General features: G+C 44.1%; 1 protein-coding gene across 6 annotated transcripts in view; it reads right to left on the bottom strand.

The window, feature by feature from the left end:
* SRGAP2 (SLIT-ROBO Rho GTPase activating protein 2) overlaps window positions 1–15,590 on the bottom strand; it is a 239,334-nt gene that overhangs the window by 23,489 nt on the left and 200,255 nt on the right. For all 6 annotated transcript variants that reach the window (XM_080648555.1, XM_080648556.1, XM_080648560.1 and 3 more), the window contains exons 12-16: window positions 13,985–14,012; window positions 12,301–12,325; window positions 7,295–7,355; window positions 2,269–2,346; window positions 1,238–1,372 (exon numbers count right to left, since the gene is read on the bottom strand). In XM_080648555.1, the coding sequence (XP_080504681.1) occupies window positions 1,238–1,372; window positions 2,269–2,346; window positions 7,295–7,355; window positions 12,301–12,325; window positions 13,985–14,012 (327 nt within the window). The remainder of the gene's footprint in view (window positions 1–1,237; window positions 1,373–2,268; window positions 2,347–7,294; window positions 7,356–12,300; window positions 12,326–13,984; window positions 14,013–15,590) is intronic.

Here is a 15,590-nt window from a genome sequence, read left to right as displayed (position 1 = left end):
TATCTTTTTGTAAAAAAGAAATGAGAAGCAGTGGATGAGGAGCATTCTCAAGGGGAGAGTTGGGCAGCCAAGGTATCTCGTACTGTCTTGGTCGTCCCGGTCTACTTAAGATATTCGACCTAGGCCCAGTCTTAGAAAAAGACATGAAAACAGGAGGGATACATGTATTTGCTCACCCACAGAACTCATTTCCACCAGACTCCCACAAATAGTGGGTCAACAAATAAAATAAGAGGCTCCTGAATGCTCAGGACCTTTCCTCTCAGAATAAGAGAGGACAGTGCTCAGGGCATATATGAGTCAAACTGGAAACTCGGGGTGGGGGTTGGGGGAAGGAGATCTTGGTGGATCTGGGGAAAAGGCTGGTTTCTCCATTTCAAAGGCACTGCCTTCTCCAGCCTCTGGAGCCACCAATCCAATGGGAAGTGATTCCAGGATGACCTGGTATTAATCCAACTTCCCACGGATTGCTTTAGAGCAAGAGGCAGAGAACCTCGCAGGGGGATAAAATAGACTCTCTCTCTGTGAAAATATATTGCTGCTTTTCAAAAAATATATATTTTTATTGATTTTAGAGAGGAAGGGAGAGGGATAGAAAGATAGAAACATCAATGATGAGAATCACTGATCAGCTGCCTCCTGCACGCCCCCCACTGGGGATCGAGCCCACAGCTCAGGCATGTGCCCCTGGCCAGAATCGAACCCAGGACCCTTAAGTCCGCAGGCTGACACTGTATCCAGAGCCAAACCGGCCAGGGTTATTGCTGCTTTTAATGCCCAGAAGGTTTTTATTCCTAGAAGAACACGTATTAAAATATCCACCAGGTAAGCATGCCATGTGCAGAACAACACACAGGAAATAGTTGCAGCACCTATGCTTTCTCCCTGTGTATCATGAAAACCACAAGCACTGATATATCAGTTTCCAATAACTGAAAAGGACTATGTCTTATATATGAATATAAATGTATTTTACTGAAGACAAAGCCCAGAGAAGCAAAGGAATTTAAGGTGAATCAGGAAGAAAAAATCCAGGCATGCTAACTGAAATGTCATTCTCTCCCCCACCCCCACGCCCCAAGGGATAAAGGAGTGTTGATGAGGAGGAAAAACTTCAGTGAAAAAAGAAAACATTATTGCAAAGCTTATGAGAACAAAAGACTCTGTGGAAACTTCTTCTCTGTTGCTACAAGATCCTCTGGCCCAAAGGCCAGTCTGAGGCCAAGACGGTACTTACTCACGCAGGCCATCAGGTCATGGAAGATGTCCTTAGGGAAGAGAGGGTGTTCCAGCCCCCGGAAGTAAAGCTTCAGGACGCCAGCTATGGAGTCCATGTCATGGTCATTCTGGTCCCCAGCCAGCGGGTCCTCTCCTGATAAGCAAACCCCCCAAAAACAAAAAGGGTGAGAGGTAAAACATGTAGGATGAAGCAGAAGTGGTGGGGGAGGGGTGACCTAGTCAGGTTCCTCATCCCAGTCCATCAGCTCTCTGTCCAGCATGGCGGCCATGACGAGGGTGACCCAGGAACTGAATAAAGCAATGACTGCTTAGGCTCAGGGTCCCTGGGCCAGAGGAGTTTGATATGCTTGTGCCAGACTAGCTCAGGGACAGTCCCTATGGGCTGGGGATGGGGCACAGCAACTGGCTCTCTGAGAATCACGAAACCAGGCTGGGCCTGAGCTCCTGGGGGAGGAAAGCGAGGCCAGGGAGGCCAGCCCCTCTGCGCTGCTCGCACTCCTCCCGGCCTGCAACAAAAGGACACCTACTTACGAGAGAACAATCATGCTGGAGCTCCCTATGGAAATTTCCTATCAGATGTAATTAGATTTAATGATTGGACCAACCTCAAATTGAAACTATATATATCCATTACAGTGACGGAAATTGCCAAAGCTTGCCCATTACCTTAATAGCCCACAGAATAATAAATGGGCTACGATGAACAGGCACATTAGCCTTGATATTAACTACCACCAAAGGTTCCGGGTGAAGCCATAAACTGCCCAGACACCATGGTTAACTTCTTGGGTTTCGGCAGATCATCCCCAGGAAACAGGATGAATGGGGCTGAGAAGGAGGCAGCTGAGATGGACGCTGCCATCTCCCTGGGTATCTAGGGAGAAATGTCTTCAACAGAACAGGTGCCAGGCTGAAGAGGGAGGCGAGCTGGCTTTCCAACCTCTGGGTATATCTCAGGGAGAAGGAATGGAGCCAATAGTCTGGGGGGCTGGCAGACATTTGGTCTTATCTTCCAGGCTGTTTTCTCACCTCTCTCAAAGGCGTTTTTGATGTCATTCACTTCCACCTGGGATCCTGACACCCGGAAAATTCCTTCATGCTGCAGACCTTAAAAGTCAGGGAAAAGTGATGAAGAAAAAGTAAATTCACACAGCTCCAAGCTTAGCTGCATGTCTGTCTCTGCCAGCCAGTGTGTAAGTACCCTTTCTTCTTTCTTCAGGCAACGGAGAAAACATGTGCAAGGATGCTGAAAAAATCACTGGAATGAATATGAGGCATTAATGGGGAAAAAGCACTGAGTCAGAGACTTAAGGGAAGAAATCTCTACACCTGGCTCCATAGGGAGACTATGAGACGGGTTCCTTTATCAACCTTTGCCTCTGTTCCCATCTGCAAAGTGGGGAAGTGACCCTCCGGCACCTTCTTATCACCCAGGATCAGGAATAGGAACCTCAAGCATGGCAGGCAGGCCTCCAGATACCATCGGAGGAGTGTCAGAAGGTCTGAGATGACAATTATGCTTTAGCTGTTCTAACACTGTTTGGCAGCTCTAGGGCACAATGCTTTGAATACTTATGGGAAAGAGAGGACGTGACAACAGACAAAATTGCCAGACACTGTGCTAGCCACTGGTCCTTGACTGCGGCTTCACACAGGAATGCTACACTCTGGTAACATACGGGAGAACTTTGTCGTCTTGGGTTAGAGTAGACATAATCATAATAAAATAATGCATGCATGGTGAATGCTAAGACATGCTTCATATAAATAAACCAACTGATTCTCACAACAGACATGTAAGTAAAGTAGGGGGGGACCAGCAATCCCATTTTCTAGATGAGGGGCCTGATAAGAAGTTATAACCCCACCTTAGGTTGCCTAGGCGGTTAAGAACCAGAGCCAGGACACAAACCCAGGCCTGCTGGCTACAAATGTGTACTCACTCCTGAAGGCCCAGCTGATGGGGCCTACTAGAGTGGAAGTGTAGAGGACCAGAAGCCACCTGTTAGTCTGAACATGGATACGGTTTGTAGAGAGCACCACACATGCAACCGCAGACCTGGTGAGGGATCCAGGAAGCATGGCATTAGTGCTGGGCCCAGGGTTGGACTGAACTAGCAGCACTCAGGACTGCCCCACCTTTCTTGGGAGCCCTGTGTCTCAGTCTTTATTCTGCAAAGTCTCTCTGTTATGGCACGATCCCTTGAAAATTTTGATGTCAGAGAAATCTCAAACAAATTTCTCTTTAGGAAAACAAAAGAGAATAATGCTACATTTTGCCCATTGTTTTAGGGCTACCTGGTGAGGGGTGACTGAATTCTAGCAGCTAGACCAGTGGCCACCAACCTGTGGTCAGCGGACCACTGGTGGTCCGTGAGGTCCGAAAGGTTGGCAACCGCTGAGCTAGACCTTGGAAGGTAAACCATACAGGCCAGGACTGAACTCCTGAATCCGACTGAAGCAATATTAAGAAGCAAGTAAGGGAAATTCAGTTACAGGGCTTGTAACAGGACTTGAGTTCTCTGTTCCTTTAAAGGAATCTCTAGAATAGCCTTTACAGAATGGGAAGCATGTTAAAACCCCTTTAGTACCAATGTCATATCACCATATCAGTAACCAATAGGGTGGAACAGCCACATACTGTTTAATCAGAAACAGTCATAGACCCAGTGAGGTGTCAAAACCACAGTAGAATATGGATGTCATCTCAGGGACCAGGCTACATGATATGTTCTACTTGGTAAAGCCAACAACTTGCTTGATCATATCCATGATCTTTTTCATTTTTTCTTAGTATAAAACCAATCAGACTTGGGCAAGTTATTTGGAAATGGCACAAAACCTTCCATTTTGGATCCAGCTGTCACCAAGCATTGTCCTCCTAGAGAATTCTTGCAAGGATTGCTACAGCACCACCTCCTGCTCACCCTACTTTATTCCCTTCATCCTGACAATGATGGAGTTTTCCCATCCTGACTCAGTCTTAGTTGTTCCTTACATCCCTTCTCCTTCACATTTTCCTGGATCACCCTTACCCACCATTTACAGATGAGTCTCAGATTTCTTATCTATATAATGGGGACTAAATATTTGCCTCCCAGGGGACATGAAAATAGTAAGAATGTGCAAACTGGTGGGCCACAAACACTTCAGAACTGACACAAGTGATGGACCCTATCCCCATTAAGTGCACGTAAACAAACATTTAATCATAGTTTCTAGGGAGTTTAGGGATACCTTGAGTCCCTATTGGGGAAAAAGTTGAATTTAACTGAACAAATGTGTTTTTTTAAAATAGCTACAATGTACTTTTTTTTCTTTCTTTAAATCAACAATATATTTATTTGTTCAATCCTGGAATACATATAAAATGGCTTCAGAATTGCTAGTCCATATCCCCATGAAAATAATGACCATCCATGTAGATAGCCAATAAAATATTAGCTTTTGAATTCATCCTTCCTATATTTCTTCTTGCAGAAGTAAGAGGACACATGTATATTCTTACACCCTCTTCTTTCTTGCATGAAAGGTAACATGCTTTATTATTTTTATTTTTTAACTTTTACTTTATTGGTTTGAGAACGAAAGAGGGAGAGGAGAGAAAGGGATGGATTTATTGTTTCACTAATTTATGCATTCATTGGTTGCTTCTTGTATGTGCCCTGAAAAGGGATCAAAACCACAACCTTGGTGAATGGAGATGACTCTAACCAACTAAACAACACAAACAGGGCTAAAGGCAGCATGCTTTAGATACTCTTTTGCACTTTGCTTTTTCATTTGACAATATATCCTAGAAGTCTCTCCATGTCATTTCCTGGAGATCCTCCTCATTCTTTTTTGGTAGCTGTATAGTATTCCACTGTATGGATATACCCCAGTTTATTCAACCACTTTTCTATAAAAGGAATTTAGGTTGTTTCTAATATTTTGTAATTACATACAAGTGAAGCTACAATAAATAAACTTGTGCATATGTAGTTTTATGCTGTTGTGTATCTTTAGGGTAAATCCCATAAGGATTGCTGATCAAAAGACAGGTGCATAAGCAGTTTTGCCAAATTCCCCCTCAAAAGGGTTGTAGCGATTTGCATTGCCGTCAGCAATATGTAAGCACACCACAGAAACATGCTAAGATACAATATCCAAAACCCATCAACTTCTCAGCTCTCCCACAGCTAACACCCTGGCCCAGGCCACTGTCCTGTCTTCCCTGGGCTACTGCAGTAGCCTCCTATAAAAATCCACTCCCTGTTCAGAATTCTCCAATAGCTTCCCACTCACTCGGAACAAAACCCAAACACCCACCCTAGCCAACGAAGCCCTGAAGTATGACCACTCTCCTCTCCACTCACTCTGTTCCAGCCACACTGGCCTCCTGTGTGCTGGCCCTTGTGTATGCCAAGATCTCTGCATTTGATGTTCCTTCTCCCCAAATACTCTTCCCCAGATACCCTCATGGCTCACTCTCTTACTTCCTTCAGGACTCTGCTCAAATGTCACCTTAGGTGACCCTAGGCTTTTCCTGACCCTGCCTAGAACAGTGGCCCCTCTCCATGCTCCATCTCCTCACCTCACTTTACTTCTCTTCATGACACTCACCAATACCTGGCATATTATATATTAATTTATTTATGGACTATACAAGTGATCATTTATTTATTTGCCCTTTAGTAGAATATAGGGCTCATGAAGAAAGGAACTTTTTCTTGGCACACAATGAGCAACAAATGTATATGTCTGTTGAATGAATGAATGAATGAATGAATAGAATGCATGGATGAATAAATAGGAGTGCCGACGCTCTTCTTCTTATTGTCCTTTAGGCACAAATAATTCTTCCTCCCATGAACTTAGTTTGGACTTATCTTTGCCAATTGCTTGACCATTAATCATTACTATCTTGTGAAATTTCTGATGCTGCCATTCTGAATTACTAAAGCTTATCTCTTTTTAAGTTTTCACTTGCTCATTTATTTTCTCCCGACTGTATCATAAAACCAGGGAAAGACAGCAACAGTGTATTGTCCCTGTTTCTGTTTTCCTGTTTGGCAATGCATGGCGCCCAGCATGAATCAGGGGCTTGATAAATACTTGTTGACTGTTCAATAGTGATGTAAAATGCTGTTACTTCAAGTGAATAGAGAAAAGATGAAAAATTGTAGCTGATTAGAATGGGGTAAGTTGTAGGCATGCTAACATAATTACTATTTCAAAAATGAACCCAAGCAATGTCTCAGTTTATCAGGAAGAGGAAGGAGACCAGCATTTATCTACACATCTCCTTAGCTCCTAGAGGGTCATTCTGTCCTTTTTTCCTATAACTAGACAGGACAGCACCTAAAAACAGTTTCTAATGCCTAGTTCCTAGAAATCTTCATGGTGCTAGCTCAGATATCTGTGCTCTATAAACACTTGTACACTTAGAAGATCAATTCTCTGGCAGTTCGCCTCTATCCCTAAATTCTGTCCAAGCAACCAAGGACTGATGAAGAAGGAATTGAGTTTCTGAGACTGAGCTTTATCTAAGCAGAAGATAGCGTGATTTGACTCGGGGCAAGAAGGAGCCAGTCCCGACCGACTCTCAAATGTGGGCTACAACTTTAAGACCAGCTTCTAACTGCGCTCTTGACGATGCTGTATAGAGTGAGACCAAACAGAACAAAACCTGAATGTTTTTAGGAATCAATGCAACATTACAAAAGGAGCTGTCTGCAAAGCAGTCTGATGCAAAATGCCATTAGTCAAACCACCAGCACACATCATGCCAGCTGTACTAATTCACAAAACAGCTGTAATCTAAAACTCACTCACAAGCTAGAAAAGGAAGTGTGGTAAATGGCTAAGGCCTTCTGGGTCAGAACATGTGATGTCTTTCTCTCAAGGTCTATGTGTGGCCATTCTGAAGTAGAAAATACTACATGAACAAATACGATTATATTCCTCTTCTGAGAATGTCAGGATGGGAAGTCAGTCTCTATGCTTACTGCTGAAAGAATTCCTGGAAGTTCTTCCGACTTTGCAAATATGAGCAAGGCTAGCACCCTCTTACCGTGTCTGCTGATAAACCGGATACAGCTTTCCACCACCAGAGGAATTGCCTGGCTGGAATCCTGAAAAGCCAAAGAGAAACACATTAGGATCTCTAAACAGGGATAGCCCAGGGTCAGAGAAAACCAGACAAAGTGTGAGGAACGTGTCTCAGCTGGTCAGTGGCTGGTCCACAGAAAAGTATCCGGCTTCTCCACCCTTTAGGCTCCATAGCTCATACACAACAATCTGCTTAGAATGTCATACAGATGCCTTAAGTCCAGCATGTCCTACATGAAACTGATCATCTTTTATCCCAAATCAGATCCTTACCCTCAGCCATCCAATCAATACATTTTTGTCAAGTTTGCCTCCTAAATAGCTCTCAAATCCATTCTCTTTTCTCCCTCTCTACTGCCACCAACCCAGTCCAATTCATCATTTTTTCAATCCCCACCCGTGTTGTCCTCCAAACCATGCTCTTCTTCCTTTATATAGTGGTTAGGTGATCTTTAAAAGTGTGCATCTGACTGTTTACTCTCTAGGCTAAACTCTTTGAAAGACTCCTCCTGCAGGCCTCTCAGATGTCAGTCTTTGCTCTGCCATTTTGCTATACAACCCTGAAATTTATTTAACTTCTTTGGGCATCAATTTGGTATCTTCATACTAGGGAGGGGATTGGTGGTGAGGAGAGTAATATTTCCTATTGGCACATAAACATTAGTATTGAGCATTTACAGAGGAACTCATAGATGTGTTGGGCCATGTACTAAGTGCTTTAGATGGATTGATCCTGGTAACAGCCCTAGGGGGTATATATTATGATTATCTTCATTTCACAAATGAGAAAACAAAGGCTTAGCAAGATGAAATAGCTGCTTATGGTGACAAAGTAGTTAAGTGGCAGAGCCAGGATTCAAACCCAGGTATTCTCCTTCTGAGACTGAACCTATCTCTACCACCCATACCACATCCTAGGAACTCAGCAAACATAGCCAGGTGCCATTTACATACCAAATATTGTAAAAACCAGTAGGGTTTTATAATGCAACTAAACACACAATGGAGAAGAAAGGGATCAGGCAGAGGGGCCCCTAACCCTAGTTAGAAAGGGCCGTAGATGTTGAGGACAGAGACTGTACTCTCAAGTGGGATGGGCCCTGTGGCTTCTGCCTCTTTCCCAGTTGGCCTGTACCCTTCCCTGGCTTTGAATTTCCAACTATAACCATGGGGCGTGGCCACTTTAGGGAAGCAGCTGGGCCTCACGGAGAAGTTAGGGTGAGAGAGGAGCTGGCATGGCCTCCAGCTCCCAAATTTATTGGGAACCCAGGGGGCTGCCAAAGGGAGTACTGTGTGGGCCAAGGCAGAGCTGCAGTCAGGAAGGTCTTAGTGACCCCCAAACCCATCTGCTTCCCCCAGCTTCCCAGCTGCAGTAGCCAGTGTCTGCCCTCTTGCTGCCATCGCTGACTTCTGCCAGTCAGCCTGGCTGATTTTAGAGTTAAAATCCTTGTCAGTTCTTCCATACTCTAATGAAGAAACTATTTAAAACAAAAAAACAAAAAACACACCAAACCCCCCATTTTGGGAAGACTTTTTATGTTTATAAGTGTTACATATTTTTTTACTTACAAAGAGTAGTAGCAGTGATATGAGGATAGTGATATGAAGGTTTGCAAAGTTTTTCTGGTTCTAGATTTACAAAGACCCAGAGGGAGGGAAGCTCACAAAGCTCACAAAGTTGCTGGCTTCAACAAGCTGAGAACAACATTTTGCCTAGACTTGCAGGTAGTTAAAGGAAAGTACACAGGGTTGCAGAAAGCAAGGATTAAAGACATTAACCTGCATGTCCATAGTCAACAGGACAGGAGTGTGTCAGAAGTAGCTCAGAGAGGTAATCTGTGGGCAGACAAGAGGGGGCCAGAGATGAGCTGCCTCACTGTGGAAGAGTATTCTCCTGGGCCACACTGCTCCAATGGGGCCTAAGGAAGAGTCCAGGGGAAGCAAAACCTGGACAAAGGCATGAAGGCTTCAGACCCTCCTAAGGGGCCCCAAAAACTCTCACTTCACCGTTGATTTTGCATACAGCTGGCCAGGCAGTCTCTCTGTGTGTCTTACTCAGGGTCTGTCTCTTCTGTTCTTCCTCTCTCCTTCCCTCCTCCAACATTAGAATCCACCTCAGTTTAATTCTTTTATTTAGAATATTTTTGGTCCTTTAATTTCAGGGTTGGAAGGGGTTTTTAAAGGACAATTGGTCCATATCCCCATTCAATCACATTAAGGGAACTTTAAACCGAAGGGAGAAAGGTAGCAGGCATAACTGGAAGTAACAGTAAAGCAGCAGTCCAGTGGTTTGCAGGAGTGACCCATCAGGAGGTGGACAGATAATGTCAAAATAATTCCTTGTTTGGCATAATTTGCCATGAGTGAGAGTTAGGATTCTGTCAGGTACTGATCTCTGTTACATTTGTTAGCTTTCCGTTTTCACCGAGGGAGAATATACCACCTAACAACATATTAGATGTGGGTAATGAGAAGAAAAGGCGTCAAAGATAAAATTTGGGACTTCTGGAGCTGTGAAGAGTGGAGGGTCCCAATAAGAGAAATAAAGACATTAGGGGAGGTGCTACGGGAGTTAAAACATGGTGGGGAGGGTGAGGAGACTGATGCTATCCCATGAGGGTTGACCCTCAAGTAGTAATGTCCAGCAACTAGTTAGGAGTCAGATCCAAGACCAGGCTGACATCACGATGGAACAAGTGGGAACTAAAGAAAGGGGAGAAAGGTTCACCAAGGAAATAAAGTGACAGGGGAAAGACTATGTAGAGAAATAAGAGGGCCAAGCCTCGGGAAATGCCTGAATGTAGAGGACTGGAGAAAGAAGGGCCACCGAGGAAGATATGGAAGCCACAGGAAAGAGGAAAGGCTGGGTGAGGGGAGCAGAGAGAGTTTGGAAGCAGCAGTTGAGGTAACTTTTTGAAGAAAAGTCTGAGATGGTTTGAACCTAGGGTCAAAAATGACTGGAACCCATTAGGGACTCTCAAAAACAAAAGCTACCAGATTCATCCTCTTGTTTGGCTGATTTGCAATAAACAAACAAATAATTATTTATTCCCTGGTTACTTACAAGAATGCTCATCATCCAAATTACTTACTACTTACCCTCATGACTATCAGAAAAACACTTTACTAATCCACCATTAGATTTGAGCTGTTGGACAAAAACTGGGGCAGCAGAATGAAAATAAGGTCTTTATTTTTGGGGCTTTTGGTGTATCCTGGAACTTCTATACAAATCTAGCAACAGGCAAATATGCTTGGCCTGCAACTGCTTAGATGCAACAGGATGCAAGCCAGATGGGTGCCATTCCTCTCCATGGAGAGTCCAACCAGGTGTGCAAACCACTGCCAAATAGTGGTGGTCTACGGCACTCCTGCAGCCAGAGTGGAGGTGTGAAGCCCTCGGGCATACTCTCTATCCATGAGTAGGAGGCCCAGTTTTAGTCCAGGAACTGAAAGGAACAAGCTTCGAGTTCAATCCTATTCTTAAGTGTTTAAGGGGAAAAAAGGTTTGCTTTCTCTTTAAGAGAACCACTGATTAATTTTAAATGCATTAAGTTATCCCTGGGAGTCAATCCATTTTTCTCATTTTAAATGAAATTATGGCAGAAAAAGGGAAGAAGAAAAAAATTAAAGGAACAAGAGGAAACAGAATTGCAATGCACTTTCTGTAATTTTAAAAATATCTAATTGTATCCAATGGTGGTCTCATTAAAATGAGATCCAAAGCAGAGAAGGCAAAACAAAACAAAACAAAAACCAACAGTGACAGCAAAGCTAAGACAAGAGAGGGCTATGTCATCTGGGTCCCCAGCTGGATGACCCAGCCAGCCAGAGCCATCAGATCTGCTGAAGACCCTGCTGGGCTGCCAACACCACAGAAACGAGGTGGCCTCTATATTCGATTATCTCCCTGTGGCAACACTGTGATTTACCTAAAAAGATTTTTTAAAGCCTGGATCAGCTTTCCCCTGAGTCGATACAAAGACATTTCTGAGCTCTTCTCACCTCTTCCCTGCTAACTGCCTACTACATAGTTGGTATGAGCTTAGGAGATACAAAATAATTTCAGTATTTGCCGTGAAGAATAAATTAGGAAGTCAAATTTGCTACTGCAAAACACAATTCAATTAATTTTTTAAACAAGCCCAAATGCTGTTTAGATTATATTATCCCTTGATGTATATTATCCATCCACTGCTTTCTAAGATCTCCCCTAAATACAGGTAATGAGAGCTAGCTGCCCAGTGTCGGATTTTAATCCAATACTGAAGATCATGCACAAAATTGCCTGCCTATCAATCCTAGGTCAGACTTATCTTTGTATTTTTAGGATGTCTTAGAAATACACCTAGGATGACCACACCACTAGAAATAAGTATCTGCAAACATAAAGCAAGAGTGCCTGGCGTGGGTGATTGGCTGCTGGGAGCTTCTGCCCTATTGGTACAGATGTATGAAGTGTGAGGCCTCTCTCCTGGCCTTCAAAAGGATTGACACCAAGGGCAGTTCTGGCACAATCTGCTACAGTCAAATCAAATGTCACTATGTAAGATGAACAAATCAGAAAGATCATGGCCACTCTAGCTAAACAAACTAAATCAATGAAGTTGCCATAATATTAAACACTAGAGGCCCAGTGCATGAATTCGTGCCCGGGGTGGGGTCCAGCCGGCCCACCCCAATCGGGGCCACTGGGGCTGGGCCGGCCAAGGGGAGGGGCTGTGGGTGGTTGAGTGGGGGGAGGGTCAATAGGGGCTCCCCGAATGGCTGCCGCACTGTGCGTCATAGTGACTGGTAATTTCTGTCGCTTGGCTTTTATATATATAGATGCTATGACTACATGGTACATTCCAAACACAGACATGAAGTCAGACAGGTGCCTGTCTTGCCTACAGTGGAATTCCATAGATGTCAACAGGAGATCATCATTTTCACAACAGACCAGCCTGGCTCTTGCTGGGCTCTTACCTGCTTCCTCACGGTTGAGCTGCGCCTGTGGTTGACCCCATAGGATCAGCGAGGACCAATCCAGCAAAAGGGAGGAAAAAGAAAATGGGGTTAAAAACAGTCTGTTCTGTGGTTAATGAAACAAGTCACATTATTCCAATAAGACCCAGAAATGGCTAAAAGACCCGACAAGTTACTTTCCAAATAAAACCCATTAAAGCTCTTTTCACAGACATAGAGTTTCTGCTTTTAATGTCTGTCACCATTCAAAATCAGAATAGAAGGGAATTGATTCAATTTGCAGTAAAAAAAATATTTGGGGTTGACAATAAGATCTCCCTGCAAGGAAACACTAGTAAACACCAAAGGAGGCCTCAGATTTCTCTCTTGGAAATATTTTGGCAAAAGAGAGAGAGCAATTTTTCATAAAAAATTTAGAGGGTAGAGTGTCCAGATTGGAAGGAACCTTGGGGATCCTCTAGCTGTGTTTAGCCTCAGAAGGCTTTCTCCAAAGGAATCTCAGAGGCACAGTGCTCCAAGGAACAGAAGCAGCGTTGCCTTGTATGACTGAAGGTAAGGGCTAGGGCCTAGCTACTGGGCTCCCTCTGCCCCTTTCATCAGGCTGCTCCTGATGAACCTCTCTGGAACCCTAGAGCTCCTCAGATCTAGTGCAATGCTCTTTATCTCATAGATGAGAAAACTGGAGTTCAAAGAAGCAAAAGAGCGGCCCAACGTCACATGGTGAAATAACACAGCATAAGGGAATTCAACTTATACTAAGACTCTATCACCATGAAGATACACTCCACAGAATTCTATTATCCTGGTCCCTCCAGTCATCAAGATTAATGGAACCTTTATTGTAATCCACAATGACAAAACGATGAAAGCCAAATGAAGCTATTTCTAAATAACGAGCCTATGATTGTAAATGGCCTCATGATTATTGTGTGTGTTGGCAGATATAAGTGGTTGATATAATGGGCTAACCCAGGGTCTCTAAGGAGTCCGGCCATTAAAGCTCTTTCTCCAGTTAAATCAGCACATTTTTAGGCATCTGAGAACTGTTGACTGAATGAATGCCTTGCTCTCTGCCAGCTCACGAGCTTTCTCATAGCAGCTCCATCACTGGGAGGGAAAATATTTGGCTGGGGTGGGGAAGGAAGGGGAAGGTGGAGAAAGACTGGGAGGGTTGCATACTTGTACACCAGGCCAGGATTTCTACCAATGCTGTTTGGCAAGACAATGCAATGTAATATTTCAATATCCAACAACAGCCCTAATAGGGGCTGTCATCTTTTCTCACATGCTATCTCCTGATCTTCCTTCTCAGGGTCAGAGACTTTCCAAAACCCACACGTTTAAGTCTAACAGCTAAGGTTAGGTTACCAGATATCCTCCCTCCAGAGTGGAACATTTCTTTTCCTTGCAATGTAGTGGCTTCTGGGAGTTTCTGGGAATATTTCAGCAAATGATAACTCCCCTCCCTCAGTTCTGCTCAGGTCTTTTCCTAAGTCCTAGCAGATTCCACTTCCATTTGGGGCCAGGTGGTGTCAGCAAGGCAAAGGGAAAAAGCAACCTCTGCCCTGGGCCACTCCTTTGCAAAGCCATCTGATGCCTTTGCAAATCGAAGCCTTGGCTCTTTATCAGGCTGGGATCTCCCTAACCCCAGGCCTGTTCCCAGGTCGTCCCAAGTCACACCTACCTGGCCAGACTGCAATCTGTCCTCTGACCTGTTGGAAAGACAAAAGCAAAAAGCACATGTTGAAGCAGAGGGTGAAAGAGTGAGACTTGCTTCTGGGAATCACCATGTCTGCCCGTCTCCCCAGAGAACCTCCATTAGTATCAGAGCATGACTAGCCTTCAATGCAAAAGGGAAGAGGAGCTTCCCGAGCCCCTTTCTGGGCAAGGGTTGTTTCTGATACTTGTTCCCAGCCCAAGGATGCAGGTGTCCCTAAACCTTAGGTATGCCTACTCTGCTTCCCAATGAGGTGGATTTAGGGGAACAGTAGCAAGGCAGCCACACGTTAGAGAACCTTCCTGTAGATGAAATTTAGCTTCTCTTTTGTGTATACTGCGTGTGTGTGTGCGTGTGTGTGTGTGTGTGTGTGTGTGTGTGCGTTGAGGAGTGAGGATGAAGGGACAGTGAAGATATGAAAGTTCTAGTTTTAAATTCATACTAAATTCTCCTGTTAGGTTGGGCTGGGGTGGCAAGAGTAAAATGAGATTCAACACTGACATTGTTATAAAACTGTGGTTTCTCAATTCAGAAGTGGATCCCAATATTAAGTTTAATGGGTCACAGCCAGCTTTAAAACATGGGATTGAAAATCTCAATGTTCATAAGAAGTATTTCTATGTGTTTTTTAAAAATACAATGCATGTGTGCATGGGCCATGATACAATTGATGTTGCTCTCTTTGGTTCCACAGTTAACCACGCCGGGTCTGTATTAGACCCATATTAGATAAACCAGGGAAAACCCAAGCAGGCCCGGTGTGGAGAAGCTCCCACACTCCTCATCTGTGCTCTTGGAAAGGCAACTCCAAGGGCTGAGAGAGGGCAGGGCTTTTTCTTGCCTTTAAAGGTTGCTAATTGTTGATTACAGTTCAGCTCATCTTGAGAAACACCCTCCCCCACCCCTAAGAGCATCTCATTACTAAAGGCTCAGCTTTCATCTGCAAAAATGTTATTCTGAGCCATTATTTTCAACATCTGGCCCATTTCCACTCTGGAATATTCATACACATCAATTATCTCTCTGTGGCAGGAACAAGGGGCTCTTGTGTTGTGGTGACAAATACATACAGAAGGCAGGGGCATGACGACTTGCACACAGGAAGATCTATAGCTATTTTTTTCCTTACTGCTAGAACTTGTCATATTCAGATGAAGGCAATATGCAGCACTAATGAATGGTCACCAACCTTCATCCCTCCATAGCAGCACATCTGGTGCATGTGCAAATCCATTCTCCCTCACACACAGGCTCCCCCAACCCCCACCAGGCCCTGTTCCCCATCTCACTTAAGGGCTGTGCTTCAATTATCTTGGCAAAAAGAAATCATGGTTATAAACTTGCTCCGAATAGTTCTGGGCTTTCTCTCCTCTGATTCCCCATGGAGCAATCTGATAACCCAAGAGTAAAGATTTTCTATCAGCAAAGTTTGGATCTCAAAGCCCAAATCTGTTCAGCATGAGTCTCTTGGGTGGTGGGGAGGAAAGAGAACAGAAGTTACCTAACAGGCTTTCTTCACATAAAAGAAAATGCCCCCCAAAAAATCACAATGTCAAAGACATGAGAGATAAAA

This window comes from Plecotus auritus (genome assembly GCF_963455305.1).
Source record: "Plecotus auritus genome assembly, chromosome: 12".
In the NCBI taxonomy this organism is placed as follows: Eukaryota; Metazoa; Chordata; class Mammalia; order Chiroptera; family Vespertilionidae; genus Plecotus; species Plecotus auritus.
The sequence above is the reverse complement of the archived record's forward strand: the minus strand, read 5'-3'. Positions and strand labels throughout refer to the sequence as shown.